This window comes from Bos indicus x Bos taurus, chromosome 4, assembly GCF_003369695.1.
Source record: "Bos indicus x Bos taurus breed Angus x Brahman F1 hybrid chromosome 4, Bos_hybrid_MaternalHap_v2.0, whole genome shotgun sequence".
NCBI classification, from domain to species: domain Eukaryota; kingdom Metazoa; phylum Chordata; class Mammalia; order Artiodactyla; family Bovidae; genus Bos; species Bos indicus x Bos taurus.
In genome coordinates, this window is record NC_040079.1 from 6,802,558 (window position 1) to 6,824,938 (window position 22,381).

Below are 22,381 nucleotides of genomic sequence, written 5' to 3' on the forward strand. Positions count from 1 at the left end.
TACCATCCATGGGGTCACAAAGAGCCAGACACAACTTAGCAATGACACAACAAAGTCAGATATTTTGGGGGCTCATCTTTCTAGTGCAGGACACCCCCCCTCCAGGGAGCCTGAAGTGGGGCCCAATCCCTTGCTCCTTGGGGAAAACCTCTGTTGTTGTGATTATCTTCCCATTTGTGAGTCACCTACCTAGGGATGCAGGTCTTGACCTTACTCCCTCCTATCTGTCTTGTTGTGGTTCCTTCTTTTTACCTTTAGATGTGGAAAATCTTTTCTACTAGTTCTTAGATCATAGTTATTTTCTAGATGCTTATAATTCTGGCATGCCCATAGGAGGAGTTACGCTCAGGGTCTTCCTACCCTGCCATCTTGGCCACACTCTGAGCGTCAGCACTCTGGTTTTGACCCAGTAGTTTTTTCTCGACTTTCACAGCGTGACCCATCTTGTTTCCCTCCCTTTTGTAATCTCTGCAAGGCCTAGTATGGTAGTGACTAGGCAGGTGTGGCCATTCAACTGTAACTTTCAATTAGACAATTTGGAATAAAATTTAAAAATCAGTTCTTCAATTACACTTCTTATATTTCATGAGCTTAATAACCCATGTGGCTCAGGGCAACCATATGGAACCACACAAAACAGTTTCATCTTTGCAAAGAGTTCTAACTCTCCTGGATGATCACAGGGGCAGCAGGTCTTTTGGGTGAGTTTGGGTGGCTCCTCCCTCACTTCCTGTCTCCTCCTTTTAATAGCTTTGCATCACCTCCTGGTTCAGCCTTGTCTTCAAAGTAAGAGAAGGGAGCAGACCCCAGATTTTCTAGGTAAGGAAAGAGGTGTGTTTGTGGGGGTGAGAGGGAGGGAGGGAAATGTGTGATTTGATGGACGGGGACTCCTCCCCTGGATCTGTATCTTAAATCTCCTTGCAAACTTGCTCTCAGAATATATTTCTCATTGGGTTTCTGTTTGCTGTTTTTGATGATTTTAGGCTGCAATCTGTTTTGAAGGCTGAGCCCTACAAATTGATGCCTCTTTCCATGGTGATGGCTCAGAGGATACTTGTACAAACAAATGATTCCTCTCACCATTCATAGAATTTATAAGAAAACTTGAAGTTTTCAGGGTTAGCATTGACCAAGCAGACAGAATTCATTCTGTGGGAAGCTGGTGTTGAGAAGAGCTCGAGGAGATGTAAGAGGCACAGCTCAGCACTTCCCCTGTTGCAAAACCAGCACGCAGAGCAGGACCAGTGAGTCTGTTACCCAGTTAACTCTCTGCTCAGAGCTGCCCCTTTGGACCTGCCTCCTCAGGGACAGTCTCTTCCTGGGCCTCACCCCGAGTTGGGGAAAAGAAGCTTTTAGAAGACAGGAGGAGGGAGATGCCAACCCATGTTACTATCTACCATTCAGGAGAAGCAGGGGACCCACTGATGCTTGTTCCTTAAACAGTAGGAGGAGAATTCAGCCATCCAGTGTCAGTGTGTAGACAAGGTCAGTCCTCTGGTTTAATATCTGAACTAGGATAAACAGAACAGCATTAAAGAATGCTGAGGCAGAGTCCACAGACTGGACAGCAGACTTTAAGAAATAACCCAAACCTTGTATGTTCCTATTTCTGGTATCTTACTCCTCCTAACGCCCACAACCAACATGAACTTTATGAACAAAGCTTATTCTTTAAAATTCAGTGATATCAGTTCCCAGTTTATAAGAAGCTATTTCCTACTCTTATTCCTAATCGACTTTCAAAAGAAAGTGCTTCAACTTTGTATTTGATGCATTCCTACCAGATGACTCTATCTTTAGCAAATAGCGTTTTCAGCCTGTTCTAGTTAAAATCTGCTCTGCTAAGAATTCTTCAAATGGCTTTCTCCATTGCCCAACCTTAGTAGGTAGTGATAAAAGAAAGCATCTAAAATGTAATGCAATGTTTCAAGAGCAATGTGGTTTTAATAAGTAAAAGATAAGTTTTTTCACAGCCAGATGCAAGCGAGATATAAAGCTCAATCACAGAGGAGGCAAGAAACAGTGGGGTATTTTTTAATCAAGTAATTCATTAAACAAATAGTTTTTGAGATCCATGCTTTGTCCAATACTGTGCTTTCTTCCTCGGGAATAAGGGGGTATGCAAGACACAGACAGTTCACCATCACAAAGCTAGCAGTCTACAAGGAGACAGTAAAAAAAATCAAACCACTTCCTATTGTGGTATGTATTCTATAGAAACTCTAGGGTGTAGTTAGAACAAACTTCAGACCAAACCTGTCTTGTTGGTTGATGATGTGGGTGGAGAGGCCCCCTCTGGAGAAATAACAAAACACTGAGGCCTCAGGGCTGAGCAGAAACCAGTTGGCCATTGGGTGGGGGTGGGAGTACTCCAGGGAGGGGGAGGTGCTCCTCAAAGATCTAAGAGCTGGGGGGAGCTTAGGGGATATAGGGGACACTGAGGAGGCCAGTATGATTAAAGCTTTTTGAGAGAGAGAGAGAGAAATTGATCGTGCAAGGCCTTTGGGATCATTCCAAGGGCTTTCAACTATTTGAAAAATAAAAAACAAAAACAATCCATTAGAAAATCTAAATGAGAAAAAACCAAATATCAAAAAGACATCTGACTATGTATATAGAGAGTAACATGGAAATATACATTACCATATGTAAAATAGATAGCCAATGGGAATTTGCTGTATGACTCAGGGACCTCAAACTGGGGCTCAGTAACAACCTAGAGGGGCAGGATGTGGAGGGAGGTGGGAGGGATGTTCAAGTGGGAGTGAACATGGTAAACCTATGACTGATTCATGTTGATGTTTGGTAGAAACCAACACAATGCTGTAAAGCAATTATCCTTTGATTACAAATTTTAAAAAGGCCTCTGACTATTGAGTAGAGGAGGGATTGAAGATACAGTATCATTTGGGAGCCTACTGCATTGCAATCAAATGATAGGATTGGATTCACATGGAGATGGGGAGAAATGGATACTTTTTCATTTGGGGAACTAAAATCTATAGGATTTGGTGATGGACTGTGAGCAAGTGAGGAAAGAAGTGTTTCAGAGATGGCCCCGAGGTTCTTCATGAGCCATTTTGTGATGCCATTTACTGAAATTTGAGTTAGGCCAGGGATGGAAGTCAGGGTTTCATTTTATCCAAATCGGTTGGAGATGCCCACAAAATTGCCAAATGGAGAATTTGACTGGGATAGAAAAGGTTGTAACACTGGGAAGGGTCCAGGCTGCAGACTACATATAAATGGCATTCAGAGCAATAATTGAATAGAGGCGGGAGGGGCACCCAGAACCAGTGCCAAGGAAGTACTTGAAGCACTAACATCTGTGTAAAGAAACTTGACAGTCTGAAAATGAGACTGAAAGCAGAATTAAGAAGTATTGAGAAATAGAGGAGAGATCGAGCAGCAAGTTTATGAAGAAAGTGTTGTTTACAGGAGGTCAATGTTTCTGGTTTGTTCTGCATTTCCCTGACATAACATAGTTCTGTCTCTCTATTCCCAGGAATCCAAACCACAATGGCAGCCCAGTACCTCAGAGAACCCAGGACCAGCCACGGTGAGAGGCTGCTTGGGGAGGGCAGCCAGGCTTGGTGGGGAGGGCTGGGACTCTCTTGCCCTGTCATCCAGCCAACCTGTACAAGAGTGAAACATCTTCAACCACATTTCTCATTTTCCCCTCATTTGCTCTGCTTTCTCATTCTTTCCACCCTCTATCCATCCTCCTTGTGATGTAGCTTAACAGCGAGCAGGAGGAGAGTTCCAATGTCCTGCCTGCTCCCGGGCTTGATGAGGTTTCCTACTTGCTACTTCCTGCCATGTGGGCACGTGGATCAGGGGCTGTGGCCTCCCAGGTGGTTTCTCTGCCCCTCTCTTCAGCCCGAGAGGACTGGGAAGGAGGAGCGTGGGGGTGATCAATGCCTCATTCAGGCCCCTAATTTCCCTGCTCCCAGTGGCCTCACTCTAAGAAACACACTCAACAGACTGATCACTCCATTTCTCATATAACCCTCCCTCTACCCCTTTATCCTAGGAATAGATTCTATCATTTGAGCTTATGCTGGTTCAGCAAATCACCCTGTAATTTAGGAACCTAAAACAGCAACCATTTAGTTGGCTCTTAATTTTGAGGGTCACTTCCACCTCATGCGAAGAGTTGACTCATTGGAAAAGACTCTGATGCTGGGAGGGATTGGGGGCAGGAGGAGAAGGGGCCGACAGAGGATGAGATGGCTGGATGGCATCACCAACTCGATGGACGTGAGTGTGAGTGAACTCCAAGACTTGGTGATGGACAGGGAGGCCTGGTGTGCTGCGATTCATGGGGTTGCAAAGAGTCGAACACAATTGAGCGACTGAACTGGGCTGTGCTTGGGTCTGGACCAACCTGGCTAATCTCAGCCAGATTGACTCATGTGTGGGTGCTCAGCTGGTGGTTCAGGATGCAACACAATATCTTGGATAGCCTCACAGACATGTCTGGTGGTCAGCAAGCTCTGGGTCGGCCAGGCAGACAGGGATAACAGGGCCTTGTGCCCTCACCAAGTAGGCTAGTCCAGGGCAGGTGTAGGGTTCCAAAAATCAGAAAGAGAAGGCAAAGCACAATGTGTCAGTGCTTTTGGATTCTCTGCTTAACCATGTTTTCATGATCCTATGATCCAAAGCAAGTCACATGGCCCAGTCAGACTGAAGGGTTGGAGAAACAGACTCAGCATCCTGATGAGAGGAGCTGAGAATCCACCTTCCCAAAAGGCACGAGTGCAGAGATGGACTCCTTCGTGGCTATGGCTGCCATCTTCAGAGTTTGCCATCCATTGGCCACATATCAGCATTGGGCAATGGTTGTGGTGTTGGCACTGTCCTTGGTGCCTTTTCACTGCCAGGCCATGAATTTCCTATACCCTCTCTCTAAGGCCAACCAATGCCCTGGGATCTCCTTAGGTTGGAGCTTCTATTGTGAGGCTAACTATTAAGAATACTCTGAATTCTCATGTACATTTTTTTTTAGATAAATCTTAGCCATCCCATATCCAGTGTTTGCAGCATTGGGTTACTTCTTTTATCCCAGGATTCTGGTTCTGAAATGGGTAAAACTCTGTCTTAGGGATTCAGGGAGCAGCAGCAAACACTTCATCAGAAAGTGTGTGGGAGATGGAGATTAACTACAGATTTTGTGGACATCACAGTAGGGGTTTCTTCAAGTTCCTGGTTCTGTTTGATTGATATATTTTTTTTAATTTTATTTTATTTTTAAACTTTACAATATTGTATTAGTTTTGCCAAATATCGAAATGAATCCACCACAGGTATACATGTGTTCCCCATCCTGAACCCTCCTCCCTCCTCCTTCCCCATACCATCCCTCTGGGTCATCCCAGTGCACCAGCCCCAAGCATGATTGCTATTTTTTAAAGATTAGCCCACCTCACAGAATAGACTGAAAGGGACAATGTAGAAGTGGAGACACCTGTTAGGAGACTGCTGAGGCAGGGGTGGTGATGGAATCTGGACTGGAATGATGATCTTCAAAGCAGAGACAGGTGAACAGATTTGGAGCCAAGAGAACATGCTGATGGGTTGGGTCTGGAAGGTAGGGGAAAGAGGGGAGTCAAGGGTGACTCCTAGGTTTCTAGTCTGAGGGCCTGGGTGAATGGTGATGCCTCTGAAAATAACCTGGAGTTGGTAACAGTGTCTATGATGTTGTATGTGGGATAATGTAGGCATTGTCTCAAAGCAGAAATGGGTAAATATAACATAGGATTCCTCATGCAGGAATCAGACCCTTAAGTTCAAGGGCCGCCTGGCAAGGTCTGCCTTCTCGGAAAAACAGGCTTTCACATGTGACTGTCAATTGCCTTCCCTCTGGTCCTGGGTCTATGCCTGACAAATCCAGGGGACTTTGACTTTATAGACACATTGCAGAGACATGCAGAGACTTGCTAAATACAAACACAGAAAGAGCTGGTAGATGATTTGGTGTTTAAATTCAGGTTTCAATTGCTGTGCTCTACTGCTCTGATATTAACTTTCAACTTTCCTAGGAAGTCGAATATGCATAGTCAATTTTGTGTTATCCCCTATCTTATGAAGAACAGCTACTGGTAGCAACTCAGAGTCCTCTTCTTAATCACATTGTTTCCTCCTCTATGAGCTTTTGCTTCCACAAGGTCAGAGTAAGAAGCTGAAAGGGATCCTGAAAAATACCTGTTGTTACTGTTGTTCACTTGCTAAGTCATGCCCATGGATTGCAGCTTGCCAGGTTCCTCTGTCTTCTACTCTCTCCTGGAGTTTGCTCAAATTCATGTCCATTGATTTGGTGATGCTGTCTAGCCATTTTATCCTCTGCCACCCGCTTCTCCTTTTGCCTTCAAACTTTCCCAGCATCAGAATCTTTTCCAGTGAGTCTGCTCTTTGCATCAGGTGGCCAAAGTATTGGAGCTTCGGCTACAGCATCAGTCCTTCCAATGAACATTCAGGGTTGAATATTTATTCAGTGGGCGGGAGCCTTGCAGGGGAGACATTTGAAGTTCATTCTAACACTGGGTCTTCTGTTTCCTGATGTTCCAGGGCTTGCAAACCCCAGAGATTCCCAGCTGAGACTTGTCTTAGTGGGTAAGACTGGGGCAGGAAAAAGCGCAACAGGAAACAGCATCCTCAGAGAGGAAGTATTTCCGTCTAGCTTTTCGGCTGTATCCATCACCAAGCACTGTGAGAAAGGAAGCAGCACCTGGAAGGGGAGAGAAGTTGTCATCGTGGACACACCTGGCCTCTTTGACACGGAGGTCCCAGACTCTGAGACTCTCAAGGAGATTACCCGCTGCATGGTGCTGACCTCCCCGGGGCCTCACGCTCTGCTCCTGGTCATCCCAGTGGGCCGTTACACGCTGGAAGACCAGAAAGCCACAGAGAAGATCCTGACGATGTTTGGAGAGAGAGCTAGGGAACACATAATTCTCTTATTCACCTGGAAAGATGACTTAAAAGGCATGGATTTCCGTGATTACTTAAAGCACGCTCCTACAGCCATCCGAGAGCTGATTCGTGAGTTCAGAGATCGTTACTGTGTTTTCAACAACAAGGCCACAGGAGCCGAGCAGGAGAACCAGAGGGAGCAGCTGCTGGCCCTGGTCCAGGATGTGGTGGACAAGTGCAATGGTCGATACTACACGAATAGCCTGTATCAGAAGACCGAGGAGGAGATTCAGAAACAAATCCAAGTGTTACAAGAATATTACAGAGCAGAGCTCGAGAGAGTGAAAGCTCAGATAAAACAGGAGCTTGAAGAGGAAATCAGGAAGCTGAAGGATGAACTAGAACAGCAAAAGCGGAAGGTGGAAATGGAAAGGCAATTGGCAGAAATGGAGGCTCACTGGGTTTCAAGGCAGCAAACAGCCAGAGATGATGTTTTGCGTCAGAATAAGATATTTGAAATCATCTATGCCTTGTTACAGGTTGCTTCCTTTGTCTTCCCTCTGTTTAGGGATTAAACTTCATGAAAATCTTTCTATATTTCCTGCATATTTTGGGGTGGTCCTGCCCCACGTAACTCAGAGCATTCTCCTTTTTCTCTGAGACTCTCAGGGCTAAGGAGAGTAAGTTCAGTATTGATAATTGGTATATGTTTGATTGATTTAACAGGAAAGGGATAAATTCTCAACTTGTGAAACTCCAAAGCAGAAAGTATTGATGCTCCTTATTTGTGAATTCTTCCTCAGAGACACCAAGACAGGGAATGCAGGAGACCAAAGAAGATGACCCCAAGCTTTCTCTCTTTATCCCTAGAAAAGATTTCTCCGCTAGATTCTTTCTAGATTGGTGGGTGATCTTCCCTTACAGCTTTTTCTCACTTATTTTGTCTTTAGACAGCATTGATCATCTTACCCTTATAGTTTATTAGAAAGATCAATTCTTTCCATTAGTTAAACTTACAGAAGGAGATACTGATAGAAATCTTTCTAGATGAATGGAAATTTGTTCACTTATAATTTTACTGAAGGCCTCAAATTGTTCCTTATCAGCTGAGCATTACTAACAAAGGTTCTCTGGCAAATAGATCTTTCAGAACTTAACTACCTGAAATGCCAAATGGCACAAAACATATTCAACAGATAAGGGAATAATGCTTGGTGTGTTCAGATGTATCTGTAGGAAGTCTTTGACCAACAAACAGTTTGCTGAATAACCAGTTCTCTCCTTTTCCTGTGAAACTAACAGCTGCCCCATGCAGATGAATTGTTTGCTTACTGTTATTTTAATAAAATGCTTCTGTTCTCTCATACTTGTGCAAATTGGAAAATTTTTTTTTCCTTGAAAAGCACCACTATTCCTTCTAAGAACAGGGGTGAATTTCAGGTTTTTTTGGTAAAAGTTCAAGATGATTTTGGTGTAGACTTGGTCCACCCTCCAGACATCTCCCCTCCCCTTTCCCCCCAACCCCGGAAGATTTGAGCCACATTCTCAACGCCTCTGTCAGTCAAAGTCTACATTCTCCTTGGATTCATCCATTATGTTGGTAGAAATTATGTGTAACCGAGGTTTCTGAGACCTTTGTGGCTTTCCTGCTGCAGAAATTCTTTTAAATCTATGGATAAAATAGAGACATCCCTGTCCCTTTTCTCCTCTTCCAATGGGTCCTCTTCACCTCTTAATTGTAGGCTTTCCCCAAGCACATTCCCATGTTCTTCCAATATGGTCTGAAGGTCACACGTGATCTATGCCAACTCTCCTTGCTTGGTCATCTTAAAATCATCTTCTCCATGCCCTAACCCATTCTGTCCAAAAGAGGACATAATGCCTTGCACTGACTTCCCCCAAACACACAGGACTGTACCCTTAACACAGCTGCTATCTATCAATAGCTGACTTACTTTGCTGTACAATAGAAACTAACATACTATTGGAAAGAAACTATTGCTGTTGTTGTTCAGTCACTAAAGTGAAGTTACGTTGCTCAGTCATGTCCGACTCTTTATGACCCCATGGACTGTAGCCTACCACGCTCGTCTGTCCATGGGATTTTCCAGGCAAGAGTACTGGAGTGGGTCACCATGTCTTTCTCCAGAGGATCTTCTTGACCCAGGGATTGAACCCAGGTCTCTCCTATTGTAGGCAGACACTTTACTGTCTGTGCCACCGGGGAAGTTAGCAAAGGCTCAAGGATATGAGAAGCACCTGGCAAAGAAGCACAGGACTACAGCAGAGGCGGTCACTCTGAGTGGACAGATTCCGTTTCACTCTGCAGAATATGGGAGAACTTAGTCTCTATAGTTTTCATCATTTGTGTTTCAGTCAAAATTCTTAGGTGTGAATTTAACATGCTATTGTATTACAACTTTCCACAAGCAAATATTCCACCAAAGAACAACACATACCCCTCAAAGAAAATTAAATTCAGGTTTAAGATGAAAAAAAAAAAAAAAAGCTAGCTGCAGTGGTAATTTTCAGTATAAATGCATTCAATTATTCTTATTCTTGCATCCCAGGTTAATGCTGTAGATGAGACAAAGAAAATCATTCTGCTATTTATTTTCCATCTCATTCCTTTAAATCATTTCATCAAAATAATCTGAACATGAGTATATGGATACTTGTTTTGTTATAAGAATGTACAGTTTAAAAGTCCCTGAGACACATCCAAGAATGGATTGAAATGTATTCAATGTAATTCCATCTATGGGGTCACACAGAGTTGGCCACGACTGAAGTGACTTAGCAGCAACAGGAGCAATGTAATTATTTGCCATATTTTGACACTGGCTTTCTTTGGGATTAAAATGAAAACTGACCTTTCCCAATCCTGTGGCGATTGCTTAGTTTTCCTGATTTGCTGGCGCACTGAGTGTAGCACATTAACAGGATTTGGCTGGAATTCCATCACCTCCCCTAGCTTTACTAATTACCAAGGACTTGGCTCCCTTCCCTGATACTTAAGGAATGTGACTTTTAAAAAAGATATGCATGATATATATACACATATATAATATATATAAAATAATATTTACAATTTTCCAGGCCTGGTTTACAAAAAGCAGAGGAACCAGATATCAAATTGCCAACATCCATTAGATCACACAGAAAGCAAGGGAATTCAAGAAAAACATCTAATTCTGCTTCATTGACTACGCTAAAGCCTTTGACCGTGTGAATCACAGCAAACTGTGATCTTCAAGAGATGGGAATATCAGACCTCCTCACCTGTCTCCTGAGAAATCTGTTTGTGGGTCAAAAAGCAGCAGTTAGAACCTTGCATGGAACAACAGACTGGTTCAAAATTGGGAAACGAGTACGACAAGGCTCAGCCTGTTTACTTAACTTATATACAGAGAACATCATGAGAAATGCTGGGCTGGATGAAGCACAAGCTGGAATCAAGATGGCCAGGAAAATATCAATCACCTCAGATATGCAGATGATGCCACCCTTATGCCAGAAATTGAAGAGGAACTAAAGAACCTTGATGAGGGTAAAAGAGGAGAGTGAAAAAGCTGGCTTAAAACTCAACATTCAAAAAACAAAGATCGTGGCATCTGGTTCCATCACTTCATCGCAAGTAGAAAGGGGAAAAAGGAGAAACAGTGACAGATTTTCTTTCCTTGGGCTCCAAAATTACTGTGGATGATGACTGCAGCCATAAAATTAGAAGATGCTTGCTCCATGGAAGGAAAAGTATGACAAATCTAGACAGTGTATTAAACAGCAAAGATATCGCTTTGCCAACAAAAGTCTATATAGTGAAAGCTATGGGTTTTCCAGTAGTCATGTGAGAGTTGGACTATAAAGAAGGCTGATTGCTGAAGAATTGATGCTTTTGAACTGTGGTGTTGGAGAAGACTCTTGAGAGACCCTTGAGCTGCACGGAGATCAGTTAAACCTAAATGAATACAGCCTGAATATTCATTGGAAGGACAGATGCTGAAGCTGAAGGTCCAATACTTTAGTCACCTGTTGTGAAGCACTGACTCATTAGAAAAGACCCTGATGCTGGGAAAGATTGAAGGCAGGAGAAGAAGGGAACAACAAGGGATGAGATGGTTACATGGCATCAGCAACTTGATGGACGTGAGTTTGAGTAAACTTCAGAGGTTGGTGATGGATAGGGAAACCTGGCGTGCTGCAGTCCATGGGGTGGCAAAAAGTTGGACATGACTAAGTGACTGAACAACCATATATATATATATATATATACATGAACACACGCACACACACACATATGTGCTTAGTTGTTCAGTCATGCCCAATTCTTTGTGACCCCATGGACTGTAGCCCACCAGGCTCCTCTGTCCATGAGGACTCTCCAGGCAAGAATACTGGAATGAGTGGCCATGCCCCTCTCCAAAATGCACAAACACACATATATAAATATATATACTTTATTAATACTGCATAAGAATCTTCCTCTCTGGTGTCTGGCCTTTTTTTTTTTTTTTTTTTTAACCAATTTACTGATGCTGTGTAGTAAGTCATTTCGAGACTACAAAGAAGGCATTCAGCCTGGTCAGTTCAGTTCAGTTGCTCACTTGTGTCCAACTCTTTGCTATCACATGGACTGCAGCATATCAGGCTTCCCTGTCCATCACCAACTTCTGAAGTTTGCTCAAACTCATGTCCATCAAGCCGATGATGCCATCCAAACATCTCATCCTCTGTCATCTCCTTCTCCTCCTGCTTTAAATCTTTCCCAGCAACAGGGTCTTTTCCAGTGAGTCAGTTCTTCACATCAGGTGGCCAAAGCATTGGAGTTTCAGCTTCAACATCAGGCTTTCCAATGAATATTCAGAACTGATTTCTTTTAGGATGGACTGGTTGGATCTCCTTGCAGTCCAAAGGAATCTCAAGAATCTTCTCCAACACCACAGTTTAACAGCATCAATTCTTCAGTGCTCAGCTTTTTTACAGTCCAACTCTCACATCCATACATGACTACAGGGAAAACCATAGCTTTGACTAGATGGACCTAGTCGGCAAAGTACTGTCTCTGCTTTTTAATATGCTGTCCAGGTTGGTCATAGCTTTTCTTCCAAGGAACAAGCATCTCTTAATTTCATGGCTGCAGTCACCACCTGCAGTGATTTTGGAGCCCCCCAAAATAAAGTCTCTCACTGTTTCCACTGTTTCCCCATCTATTTGCCACAAATTGATGTAACCATACACCATGATTAGTTTTCTGAATGTTAAGTTTTAGGCCAACTTTTTCACTCCTCTTTCACTTTCATCAAGAGGCTCCTTAGTTCTTCTTCACTTTCTTCCCTAAGGGTGGTGTCATCTGCATATCTGAGGTTATTGATATTTCTCCTGGAAATCTTGATTCCAGCTTGTGCTACTTCCAGCCCAGCGCTTCTCATGATGTACTCTGCATATAAGTTAAATAAGCAGGGTGACAATATACAGCCTTGACGTACTCCTTTTCTTGTTTGGAACCAGTCTGTTGTTCCATGTCCAGTTCTAACTGTTGCTTCCTGACCTGCATACAGATTTCTCAGGAGGCAGATCCGGTGGTCTAGTATTCCCATTTCTTGAAGAATTTCCCACAGTTTGTTGTGATCCACACAATCAAAGACTTTGGCATAGTCAATAGGGTAGAAGTAGATGTTTTTCTAGAACTCTCTTGCTTTTTTGATAATCCAGTGGATGTTGGCAATTTGATTTCTGCTTACTCTGCCTTTTCTAAAACCGGCTTGAACATCTGGAAGTTCCCGGTTCACATATCATGGAAGCCTGGCTTGGAGGATTCTGAGCATTATTTTACTAGCATGTGAGATGAGTGCAGTTGTGCAGTAGTTTGAACATTCTTTGGCATTGCCTCCCTTATATGCAGAGTACATCATGAGAAACGTTGGGCTGGAAGAAGCACAAGCTGGAATCAAGATTACTGGGAGAAATATCAATAACCTCAGATATGCAGACAATACCAGCCTTATGGCAGAAAGTGAAGAGGAACTAAAAAGCCTCTTGATGAAAGTGAAAGAGGAGAGTGAAAAGTTGGCTTAAAGCTCAACATTCAGAAAACAAAGATCATGGCATCTGGTTCCATCACTTCATGGCAGATAGATGGGGAAACTGGAAACAGTGTCAGACTTTATTTTTTGGGACTCCAAAATCGCTGCAGATGGTGACTGAAGCCATGAAATTAAAAGACACTTACTCCTTGGAAGGAAAGTTATGACCAACCTAGATAGCATATTCAAAAGCAGAGACATTACTTTGCCAACAAAGGTCCGTCTAGTCAAGGCTATGGTTTTTCCAGTGGTCACGTATGGATGTGAGAGTTGGACTGTGAAGAAAGCTGAGCACCGAAGAATTGATGCTTTTGAACTGTGGTGTTGGAGAAGACTCTTGAGAGTCCCTTGGGCTGCAAGGATATCCAACCAGTCTGTCCTAAAGGAGATCAGTCCTGGGTGTTCACTGGAAGGACTGATGCTGAAGTTGAAACTCCAATACTTTGGCCACCTGATGCAAAGAGTTGACTCATTGGGAAAGACCCTGATGCTGGGAGGGATTGGGGGCAGGAGGAGAGGGGACAACAGAGGATGAGATGGCTGGATGGCATCACTGCCTCGATGGACATGAGTCTGAGTGAACTCCAGGAGTTGGTGATGGACAGGGAGGCTTGGCGTGCTGCGATTCATGGGGTCGCAAAGAGTCGGACACGACTGAGCAACTGAACTGAACTGAACTGACTTCAGACAGATTAAAAGAAGAAAAAATTTTATTAGAACTATGACACTATAAAAGAAGAAAACACATTATTTTTTCACATACATGTAAGTGTCCACAAGAAAATGAAGACTTCTCAAATTGGCAAAATCTAAGTGCTTATATATTAGGTAAACAAAGAGAAGCAACTGTGAGAAAAGAGTAGAGACAGGAGTTATTTTTACAAGGTTTGTTTGTACAGACTACTCAGTTTCAACCCCTGGCTCCCCTGATAAAAATGTTTCCTCTTAGTATGGTATGGAAGGCATTTTCACTTGAGAAGAGTTTTATCTTCTGCTTTCAGGAAGAATGGGGTGGAGCGGGGCAGGGGGAGGGGGCTGTGGTCAGAGCATTCTTCTTGCACCTGCCATTTTTTTAAGTGCATTTAGCTCAAAATAATCCTTATGCCAAAGTGGTATATTTTGTCATTCCTTCAATAGTATTGGTTCTCACATTGTTCTTACTCTGGGTGATCAGCTCACAAAAATCCATAATTTATATATGTAGATTCTTTGCCATGTTTTGAGTGATACATATTTTTAAAATACAAAAAATTTTAGTATAAAATAATTATATATTAGCTCTATGCCAAAAATATAGTAAATGCCCAAGAAATATTAATTATTTTTATTGTGAGGGTAAAGTATTTAAATAAAAGTATAATAGAATTCAATCATTATATGCCGCATGGTCTCAATAAAACAGGACTTATTTTTATGGATAAAGAATAACTTGAAATAAATCAAAATGCTCACAATGACTCCTTCTAGAAAATGAGAGGCAGAGTAAATAAATAATGTCTTTCTGGATCTTTATGCTTAATAGCATTTACAAATCTTCTGCATTAAGGATGCTTAAATTACTAAGAGTGACAGCAGAACCAAATAGAACAGTCAATGAATAGAATGTCTGACACACATTATGCAATTAATCTGTCACAAAAATAAATTTAAAAATCTCATGTATTCAGTATTATCCAAATACTAAATGGTTTTGCTTTGCCATTTTATTCTAGCAATGTGACGAAACACCAACACAAGATATAGTCTAAAGGTCCCACACAGTTCCACGTGCTACTCTACAAAGCTTATTTAATCCTCACTCAGTATCTCAAAACTTTTCACTTTCATGCATTGGAGAAGGAAATGGCAACCCACTCCAGTGTTCTTGCCTGGAGATGGAGAATCCCAGGGACGGGCGAGCCTGGTGGGCTGCTGTCTGTGGGGTCAAACAGAGTCAGACACGACTGAAGCGACTTAGCAGCAGCAGCAGCAGTATCTCAAAAAGACATTGCAGAAACACAGAAGCAGGGCTAAATACCCACTCCATTCTTCATTTGGTCTTTGTGGGCCTTTATTACCCCAGTTGTAAACCCAAACAATACTGTTATGAAGAATAATGGAACTTACACCATAAAAGCAATGTGCACTCTATAAAGGGCAAGACAGCTTTGAGTTAACTCTTATCCTCCTACATTTTACATATCTTGGGGGCATAATCAGGTCTTTGTAATCCCAGTAGCCATCAGAGTTTTTAAAATAAAAAAAAAAGGATCAATAATGGCTTCTTAAATAGAATGTTTAAATGTCTTCCTCTTCCTCCATCCAATAATAGTTCTGACACTTCTGTTTTATAGATTATAAATCTTCAGTGATTAAGATGATTTTTGATAAAAACCAAAACTATTCTTAAAATTCAGCTGAGTGAACCTTTCTTCTGCTTTGTGTGTTGTACTTTCCTAGAAAACTGTTAACCTGCAAGGAGAAACTGTGTTACTTGTCTTGGATTCAATATAATACAATGTGTGGCAAGTGGTAAGCATTTAATATATAACCAAAATTCTTTCTTTCTTGTTCCAAAAAGTGAAAGGGCTTTATAAAGCTCGATAGCTTTAAGGAAATGTTGGAGTAATCACCCTAAATATATAAAAATTGCTGATGATCAAATTGCTGTGGGCAATTTGATAATAAGCCGCTCCTTGTGTTATAAAAGAAAGAATGAACATAGCAACATGCTTTGTCCATGATTTCAGCCTGACGTAATCCTAAAATTGGAAAGTGTGATTTGTGACACATGGACCTGAGTCAAGGACAAGTTTTCCTTAATGAATAGGCTTTATTGAATTAGTCATTGAGGGAGTAAATATACACAACCCAGTATCAGGGCTTATCTTCAAGACTTATAAGGGCAGGCTTCCCGTGACCACTCTAACGCTCTGCTCTTCAGCCCACACTGCACTCTCTCCATAGCTGAACCATGGCACAAGTATCAGGTACGTTAAAACTGTTGACAAACTGATAAAATGTCTTGGTTGAAAGCAATTTTAAAAGTTAAAGGTCATTAGTCAATTTTTTTCCCAACAAATATTACACAGATATTTTTTCACAGATACCCTCTATATTAAAATAGCCCTTCATGTTTTTTTCTTCTCCAACACACATAATATATGACATTTACAAGTGCAAATACCCTACCAGGCTATAGAATAAATAAGTACATTCACTATATTTTAACACCATCTCTTTCTCTCCTCTCAAGGAAGCAAGAAACAATAAGATTATGTGTAAATCCACCCTAATTTGTATTGTAAAAGTAATTACAAATTTTAATTCAATTCTTAGATGTAACAAATTACCTGCTAAATACATGACAACCAACTACTATTGTGAATTAAAGAGGATAATGGGATTCCCTGGTAGTCCAGCTGGTAAAGAATCCGCCTGCAATGCAGAAGACCTCAGTTGGATTCCTGGGTTGGGAAGATCCCATGGAGGAAGGTATGACAACCCACTTCTGTATTCTTCCCTGGAGAATCCCCATGGACAGAGGAGCCTGGCGGGCTACAGTCCAAGGAGTCGAAAAGAGTCAGACACGACTGAGCAACTAAGCACACACACATGCAATGTCACACAGAAGGGGTACACTTTGGGGGTGAAAAGTGCTACTGGTACACAGTTCAAGAGGATTCACAGGAAAGAAAATGTTATCAAGGAATCCTATGATGAGTTTGAACAAAGTCAAATGCTATAAACATCTGAATAAAATCATTAATGCACCGCTCAACAGATCTCTGAAAATTACTACCTATGAATACTGACTGATTCTAGCTCTCACTTCTGAGAATCCTATACTTGCCTATTCATGTACAAAGAAGAAATTTCTAAAAGAAATAAAACATTAGCAGCAAAGGGAACACTCTTGCACTGTTGGTAGGAAGGTAAATTGATACAGCCACTATGAAAGACAGTATTCAGAGTCCTTAAAAAACTAGGAATAAAACCACCATAGGACCCAGCAATCCCACTCCTAGGCATATTATACCCTGAGGAAACCAAAATTGAAAAAGACACATGTATCCCATTGTTCACTGCAGCACTATTTACAATAGCTAGAACATGGAAGCAACCTAGATGTCCATCGCAGATGAGTGGATAAAGAAGTTGTGGTACATATACAGAATGGCATATTACTCAGCCATAAAAAGCAATGCATTTGAGTCAGTTCTGATGAGGTGGATGAACCTAGAACCTATTATACAGAGTGAAGTGAGTCAGAAAGAGAAAGATAAATATCATATTCTAACACATATATACAGAATCTAGAAGAATAGTACTGAAGAACTTATTTACAGGGCAGCAGTGGAGAAACAGACACAGAGAATAGACTTATGGACATGGGGAGAGGGGAAGAGAGGGTGATAAGTATGGAAAGAGTAACATGGAAGCTTACATCACCATGTGTAAAATAGATAGCCAAGGAGAATTTGCTGTATGGCTCAGGAAACTCAAACAGGGGCTCTGTATCAACCTAGAGGGGTGGGATGGGGAGGGAGATGGGAGGGAGGTTCAAAGGGAGGGGATATATGTATACCTATGGCTAATTCATGTTGAGGTTTGACAGAAAACAACAAAATTCTGTAAAGCAATTATCCTTCAATAAAAAACAAATTAAAAAAAAACATTAGCAGTGTATCATTTGAAGATGGTATGACTAATATTTACTTTGTTGCTGAATTTTTTAAAACAGAGAGGTTGCTCCTCCATCTACCTAATTAAACATCATTATTTAAATGACAGATTAAAATTTTGGATCTAATCCTTATTCATTCACTATTGTGGGGAAAACTTAAAACCACTAAAAAGCGATGAGAATACTTTCATGATTATCAAATTCTTGGTAGTAAATTATGTCTGTTTCTTTTTTTTCTCTTCTATGATATTATACATGTTTTAATGCCATTCTCCCAAATCATCCCCCCCTCCCTGTCCCACAGAGTCCAAAAGGCTGTTCTATACATCTGTGTCTTTGTTTCTTTCATTAGTAATTCAATCCTAAGTAAGACTTATAACCTAGGAAAATAAGATTTAGACTAAAGAATTATTTGGTTATTTAAAAAACACATATGGTGATAAGCTGTACCTTTTTCCCATGAAAACTGAAAAACTGCAACCAAATAGTATTGAAAGCTAAGGATAGGAGCTTTATCTACACCCCTCCACATGTTTTACAGGATTTAGGTTATTACTTGTACTCTCATTCAAACTGATTTAAAATCTTAATGAATTTTCCTATTTTAAGTACAATGGTGAACTAGGTTTTGCACATCAATCTTCCTGTTACAAATAACTTAATGACCTGTAAAAGTACTTAAAAACATTTTTTTGAAAGCACTGAAAAATAATAAGACAGTAAAAAAATCATCAAGTCAGAAAAGTAAGAGGGGATTTCAAAAAATAGTGCTGGAAATACTAAATATTTACATTTGAAGAAAAAAAGATAAAGATACCTTACAAAAACTAACTCAAAATGGATCAAAGACCTAAATGTAAGAGCTAAAAGTATAAAACTCTTCATAGACAACATAGAGAGAAAGTTCCATGATACTGAATTTGACAATGATTTCTTAGATATGACACTAAAAACATAGGCAACAAAAGGAAAAAAAATAGATAAACTGGACTAAATCAAAATTTTAAACTTTTGTGGATAAAAGAATACTATCAATAGAATAAAAAGGCAACTGAAAAAATATTTGAAAATTACATACCTGATAAAGAATTCATATCTGGAAGCAACTCCTAATACTAAATTAAAATAGGGCAAATTAAAAAATGGGTTAAGGGACTTCCCTGGTGGTCCAGTGGTTGGGAGTCTGCCTGTCAATGCAGGGGACATGAGCCCAATCCCTGGTCCAGGAAGATTTCACATGCCATGGAGCAATTGAGTCTGTTGCTACTGAAGCCCATGCACCCTAGAGACCATGCTCTGCAATAAAAAAAGCCACTGCAATAAGAAGCCCATGGACTGCAACTAGAGAGAATCCCTGCTCACCACAAGTAGACAAAGCCCATGCAGCAAAAAAGACCCCACACAGCCAAAAATAAACAAACAAAAAAAATGTAACGGGCTAAGGACTTGAATAGACACTTGTCCAAAGAAGACACACAACTAGCCAATAAGCATAAGAGAAGATGCTCAACATCACTAATCACTGGGGAAATGCAAATTAAAATCACAATAAGATACCACTTCACACCCATTAAAAGTTATTTAAAAAAAAAAAAAAAAACAGGAAACAACAAGTATTGATGAGCATGTGGAGAAACTGGAACCCTTGTGTGCTGCTAATGAAAATGTAAAATGGTGCAGCTGTTGTGGAATATAGTGCATTGATTCCTCAAAAAATTAAAAATAGAATTACTATATGATCCAGCAATTCCACCCATGGGTATATACCCAAAGGAAATGAGAGCAAGGATTCAGATACTTGTACACCCATGTTCATAGCAACATTATAAACAACAGCCAAAAAGTAGAAACAAGTAAAGTTTCCAATCAGTAGATGAGTTGATAATCAAAATGTGGTATGAGTACACACAAACATACACACAGAAAGAGGAATATTATTCAGCCTTAAAAAGGAGTGAGATTCTGGTACATGTTATAACATGAACCTTAATGACATTATGCTAAGTGAAACAAGCCAGACACAAAAATACAACTACTGCATGATTCTACTAACATGAGGTGCTTAGAATAATCAAACTCATACAAAGTAGAACAGCAGTTACCAGGGGCTGAAGTGAGTGGGATAAGGAGAATATTGTGTAATGGGTTCAGTATGAGATGATGAAAAAGTTCAGGAGACGGATAGTGCTGATGTTTGTACAATGGTAATATATTATACTTAATGCCACTGAACTATGCACTTAAAAACAGTTAAAATGGTAAATTTTATGTTATATATTTTACATTATGTATATTTTACCACAATTTTCCTTTAAGTGAAATGGGAATGAAAATTCAGCATGGAAAGCAAATTCTAAAGCCACATTTTCTCTGAAGGGTCCTTGCTGATCTTGAAAAATTAGAACCTTTGTTTTTATTGATTATCAGGGTGACTGATACAGAAATAAAACTGAGGGCCTAAGCCCCTCTCATAAGAAGCTGGAATTCCAAAGAGATACAACCTTAAGTGAGAATAACCCAAAGCAGATAACAACTTTGGGTCAAACTGCTTTTCTCAAACTGTAAACCTGGGTTATAAACTGCATCCTGGATTGCAATACTCCCAAAGTGTCTGTCAAAAGCAAATGTAAATTTCCTAAGTATATACTCTATGGCCCAAAAAATATTCTTAACTTTTCAAATGTAGTATTCAAGGCCCAGATAAAGATAATGGAATGCACAGGAAACTAAAAAGGAATAAGAATTATCTGAAACAACAAAAAGGAAAAGGGGGTAAGGAAATAACTTAAGAAATCGGAATTATCAGATGTAGACCAAAAAACAATTTTGTTTTCTGTGATAGGATAAATAAAAGACAACTCTGAACTTTTAGCAGAGAACTGAAAAGTAACAGTGAAAGTCACTCAGTCGTGTCAGACTCTTTGCAACCCCATGGACTGAAGCCTGCCAGGCTCCTCTGTCCATGGAATTCTCCAGGCCAAAATACTATAGTGGGTAGCTGTTCCCTTCTCCAGGGTAGGCCTCGGCTCTACCCTCTTTCCCTCTCTCTCTCTCTGACGACCTCCGGAATAGGGAACTCTTGCCATTCGACTGTTCTACATGCAACACTCCACTCAAGCCGGCCCCTAGACTAAGGTAAGATCCGGACGGTGTTCTAGAGGCACCCTAGAACTCAGTCCTCTCTGGGTCCCAGGGACCCCTGGCCCAGGGCCACTCTGTAGGCGACGGTGGGGGACGCTCCACCTCAACACAGAGCTCTCTTCTCATAACTCCTATTGCAACTACGGGTGATGACTCAAGCTCTCAATAGGAGCCTCTGCTTGCCTTTCAATTATGGGGTCTGGCCAATCTGTCCCAAAAGATTCCCCTCTGACCTGTGTTCTCAAAAATCTCAAACCACTTGCACTCACTGAACTCAAAGCTAACCATTTAAAACAACTCTGTACACAGATTTGGCCTCAATACCAATTAGACAATCAAGACCGCTGGCCTGAAGCTGGCACATTTGATTTTAACATTCTTCAAAATCTCACAGACTTCCTTAAACGAAATGGCAAGTGGTCGGAGGTGCCCTATGCCAAGCCTTTTGGGCCCTTTGGAGCAGGCCTTCCCTATGCAAGGCTTGCTCCACCCACAAGATCCTTCTATGCACCTTGCCTCCCAAGCAAAAGGGCTCTTCTTCCTCAACTAACCACAGACTGTGACCTTCTGCACCCCCGGAGTTCGACCCGGCGGACGAGCCCCCTCCCTACCCGCTACCCCACCAACCCTCTCCTTCCCCTTCATCCAACTCACCTACTGGCCAGGAAACCTCTCCTGACTCCCCCTTGACCCCGCTACCCCATCTCCCCGACTCCCCCTCCCCTTTTCCCCCCCTGCCACATGGTCACGTACCCAACACATATTTCCCCTGAGAGAGGTGGCAGGACCAGAGGGCCCCACCCAAGTCCATGTTCCATTTTCATTGTCAGATATGAGCCAGATAGAGGAAAAGTTAGGATCATTTTCTGAAAATCCTACCAGATACAGAAGAGAATTCCTGAGACTCTCCCAGGCCTATAACCTCACATGGAGTGATGTCTATTATATCCTAAATGCCACTCTCATCCCTGACGAAAAAGACCATATCTGGCAAGTGGCAAAAGCCCACGGTGATCATTTCCATAACCAAGACTGGGATAGCCCAGTGGCTGATGAGGTGATGCCTCAATTAGATCCCCACTGGACTTACCAGCCCAGTGACCCAGGTATCAGGAGACTCAATCATATGATTACCTGCATTCTAGAAGGAATGTAGAAAAATACTCATATCCATGTCAATTATGATAAAGTCAGAGAAATCACCCAAGGGGCAGATGAAAATCCAGCCTTATTCTTGGCACGCCCCACAGAGGCAGTCCAGAGGTATACCAACCTAGATATCACCACCCCTGCTGGGTTACTCTACCTTCAAGTTCAATTCATCAGCCAGTCTGCCCCTGACATGAGACACAAGCTTCGACAACTAGAAAAGGGCCCTGAGACCCTCCAAAGAGACCTTCTAGAAGTAGCCTTCAAGGTGTTCAATAATAGGGAGGAGGAGGCTAAGAGAGAAAAAGAACGTGAGAGAAAAGCTAAATATGCCTTTTTGGTGGCAGCAATTAAGGGATGAGATCAGTTTGGCCCAAGTCATCCCAGAACGGGGCTTAAGACCCCCTCCCCCCGACCCTGCTTCCGATGC

The 22,381-nt window shown here is 41.5% G+C and overlaps 1 protein-coding gene across 1 annotated transcript; it reads left to right on the forward strand.

Moving 5' to 3' along the window:
• The first annotated feature begins 748 nt into the window (after nucleotides 1-748).
• On the forward strand, nucleotides 749-8,278 carry LOC113891012 (GTPase IMAP family member 4-like). Its single transcript, XM_027538620.1, has 3 exons — nucleotides 749-819; nucleotides 3,506-3,559; nucleotides 6,568-8,278. The coding sequence occupies exons 2-3, from the start codon at nucleotides 3,520-3,522 to the stop codon at nucleotides 7,485-7,487; spliced, it is 960 nt and encodes a 319-aa protein (XP_027394421.1). The 5' UTR covers nucleotides 749-819; nucleotides 3,506-3,519; the 3' UTR covers nucleotides 7,488-8,278.
• The last annotated feature ends 14,103 nt before the right edge of the window (nucleotides 8,279-22,381 follow it).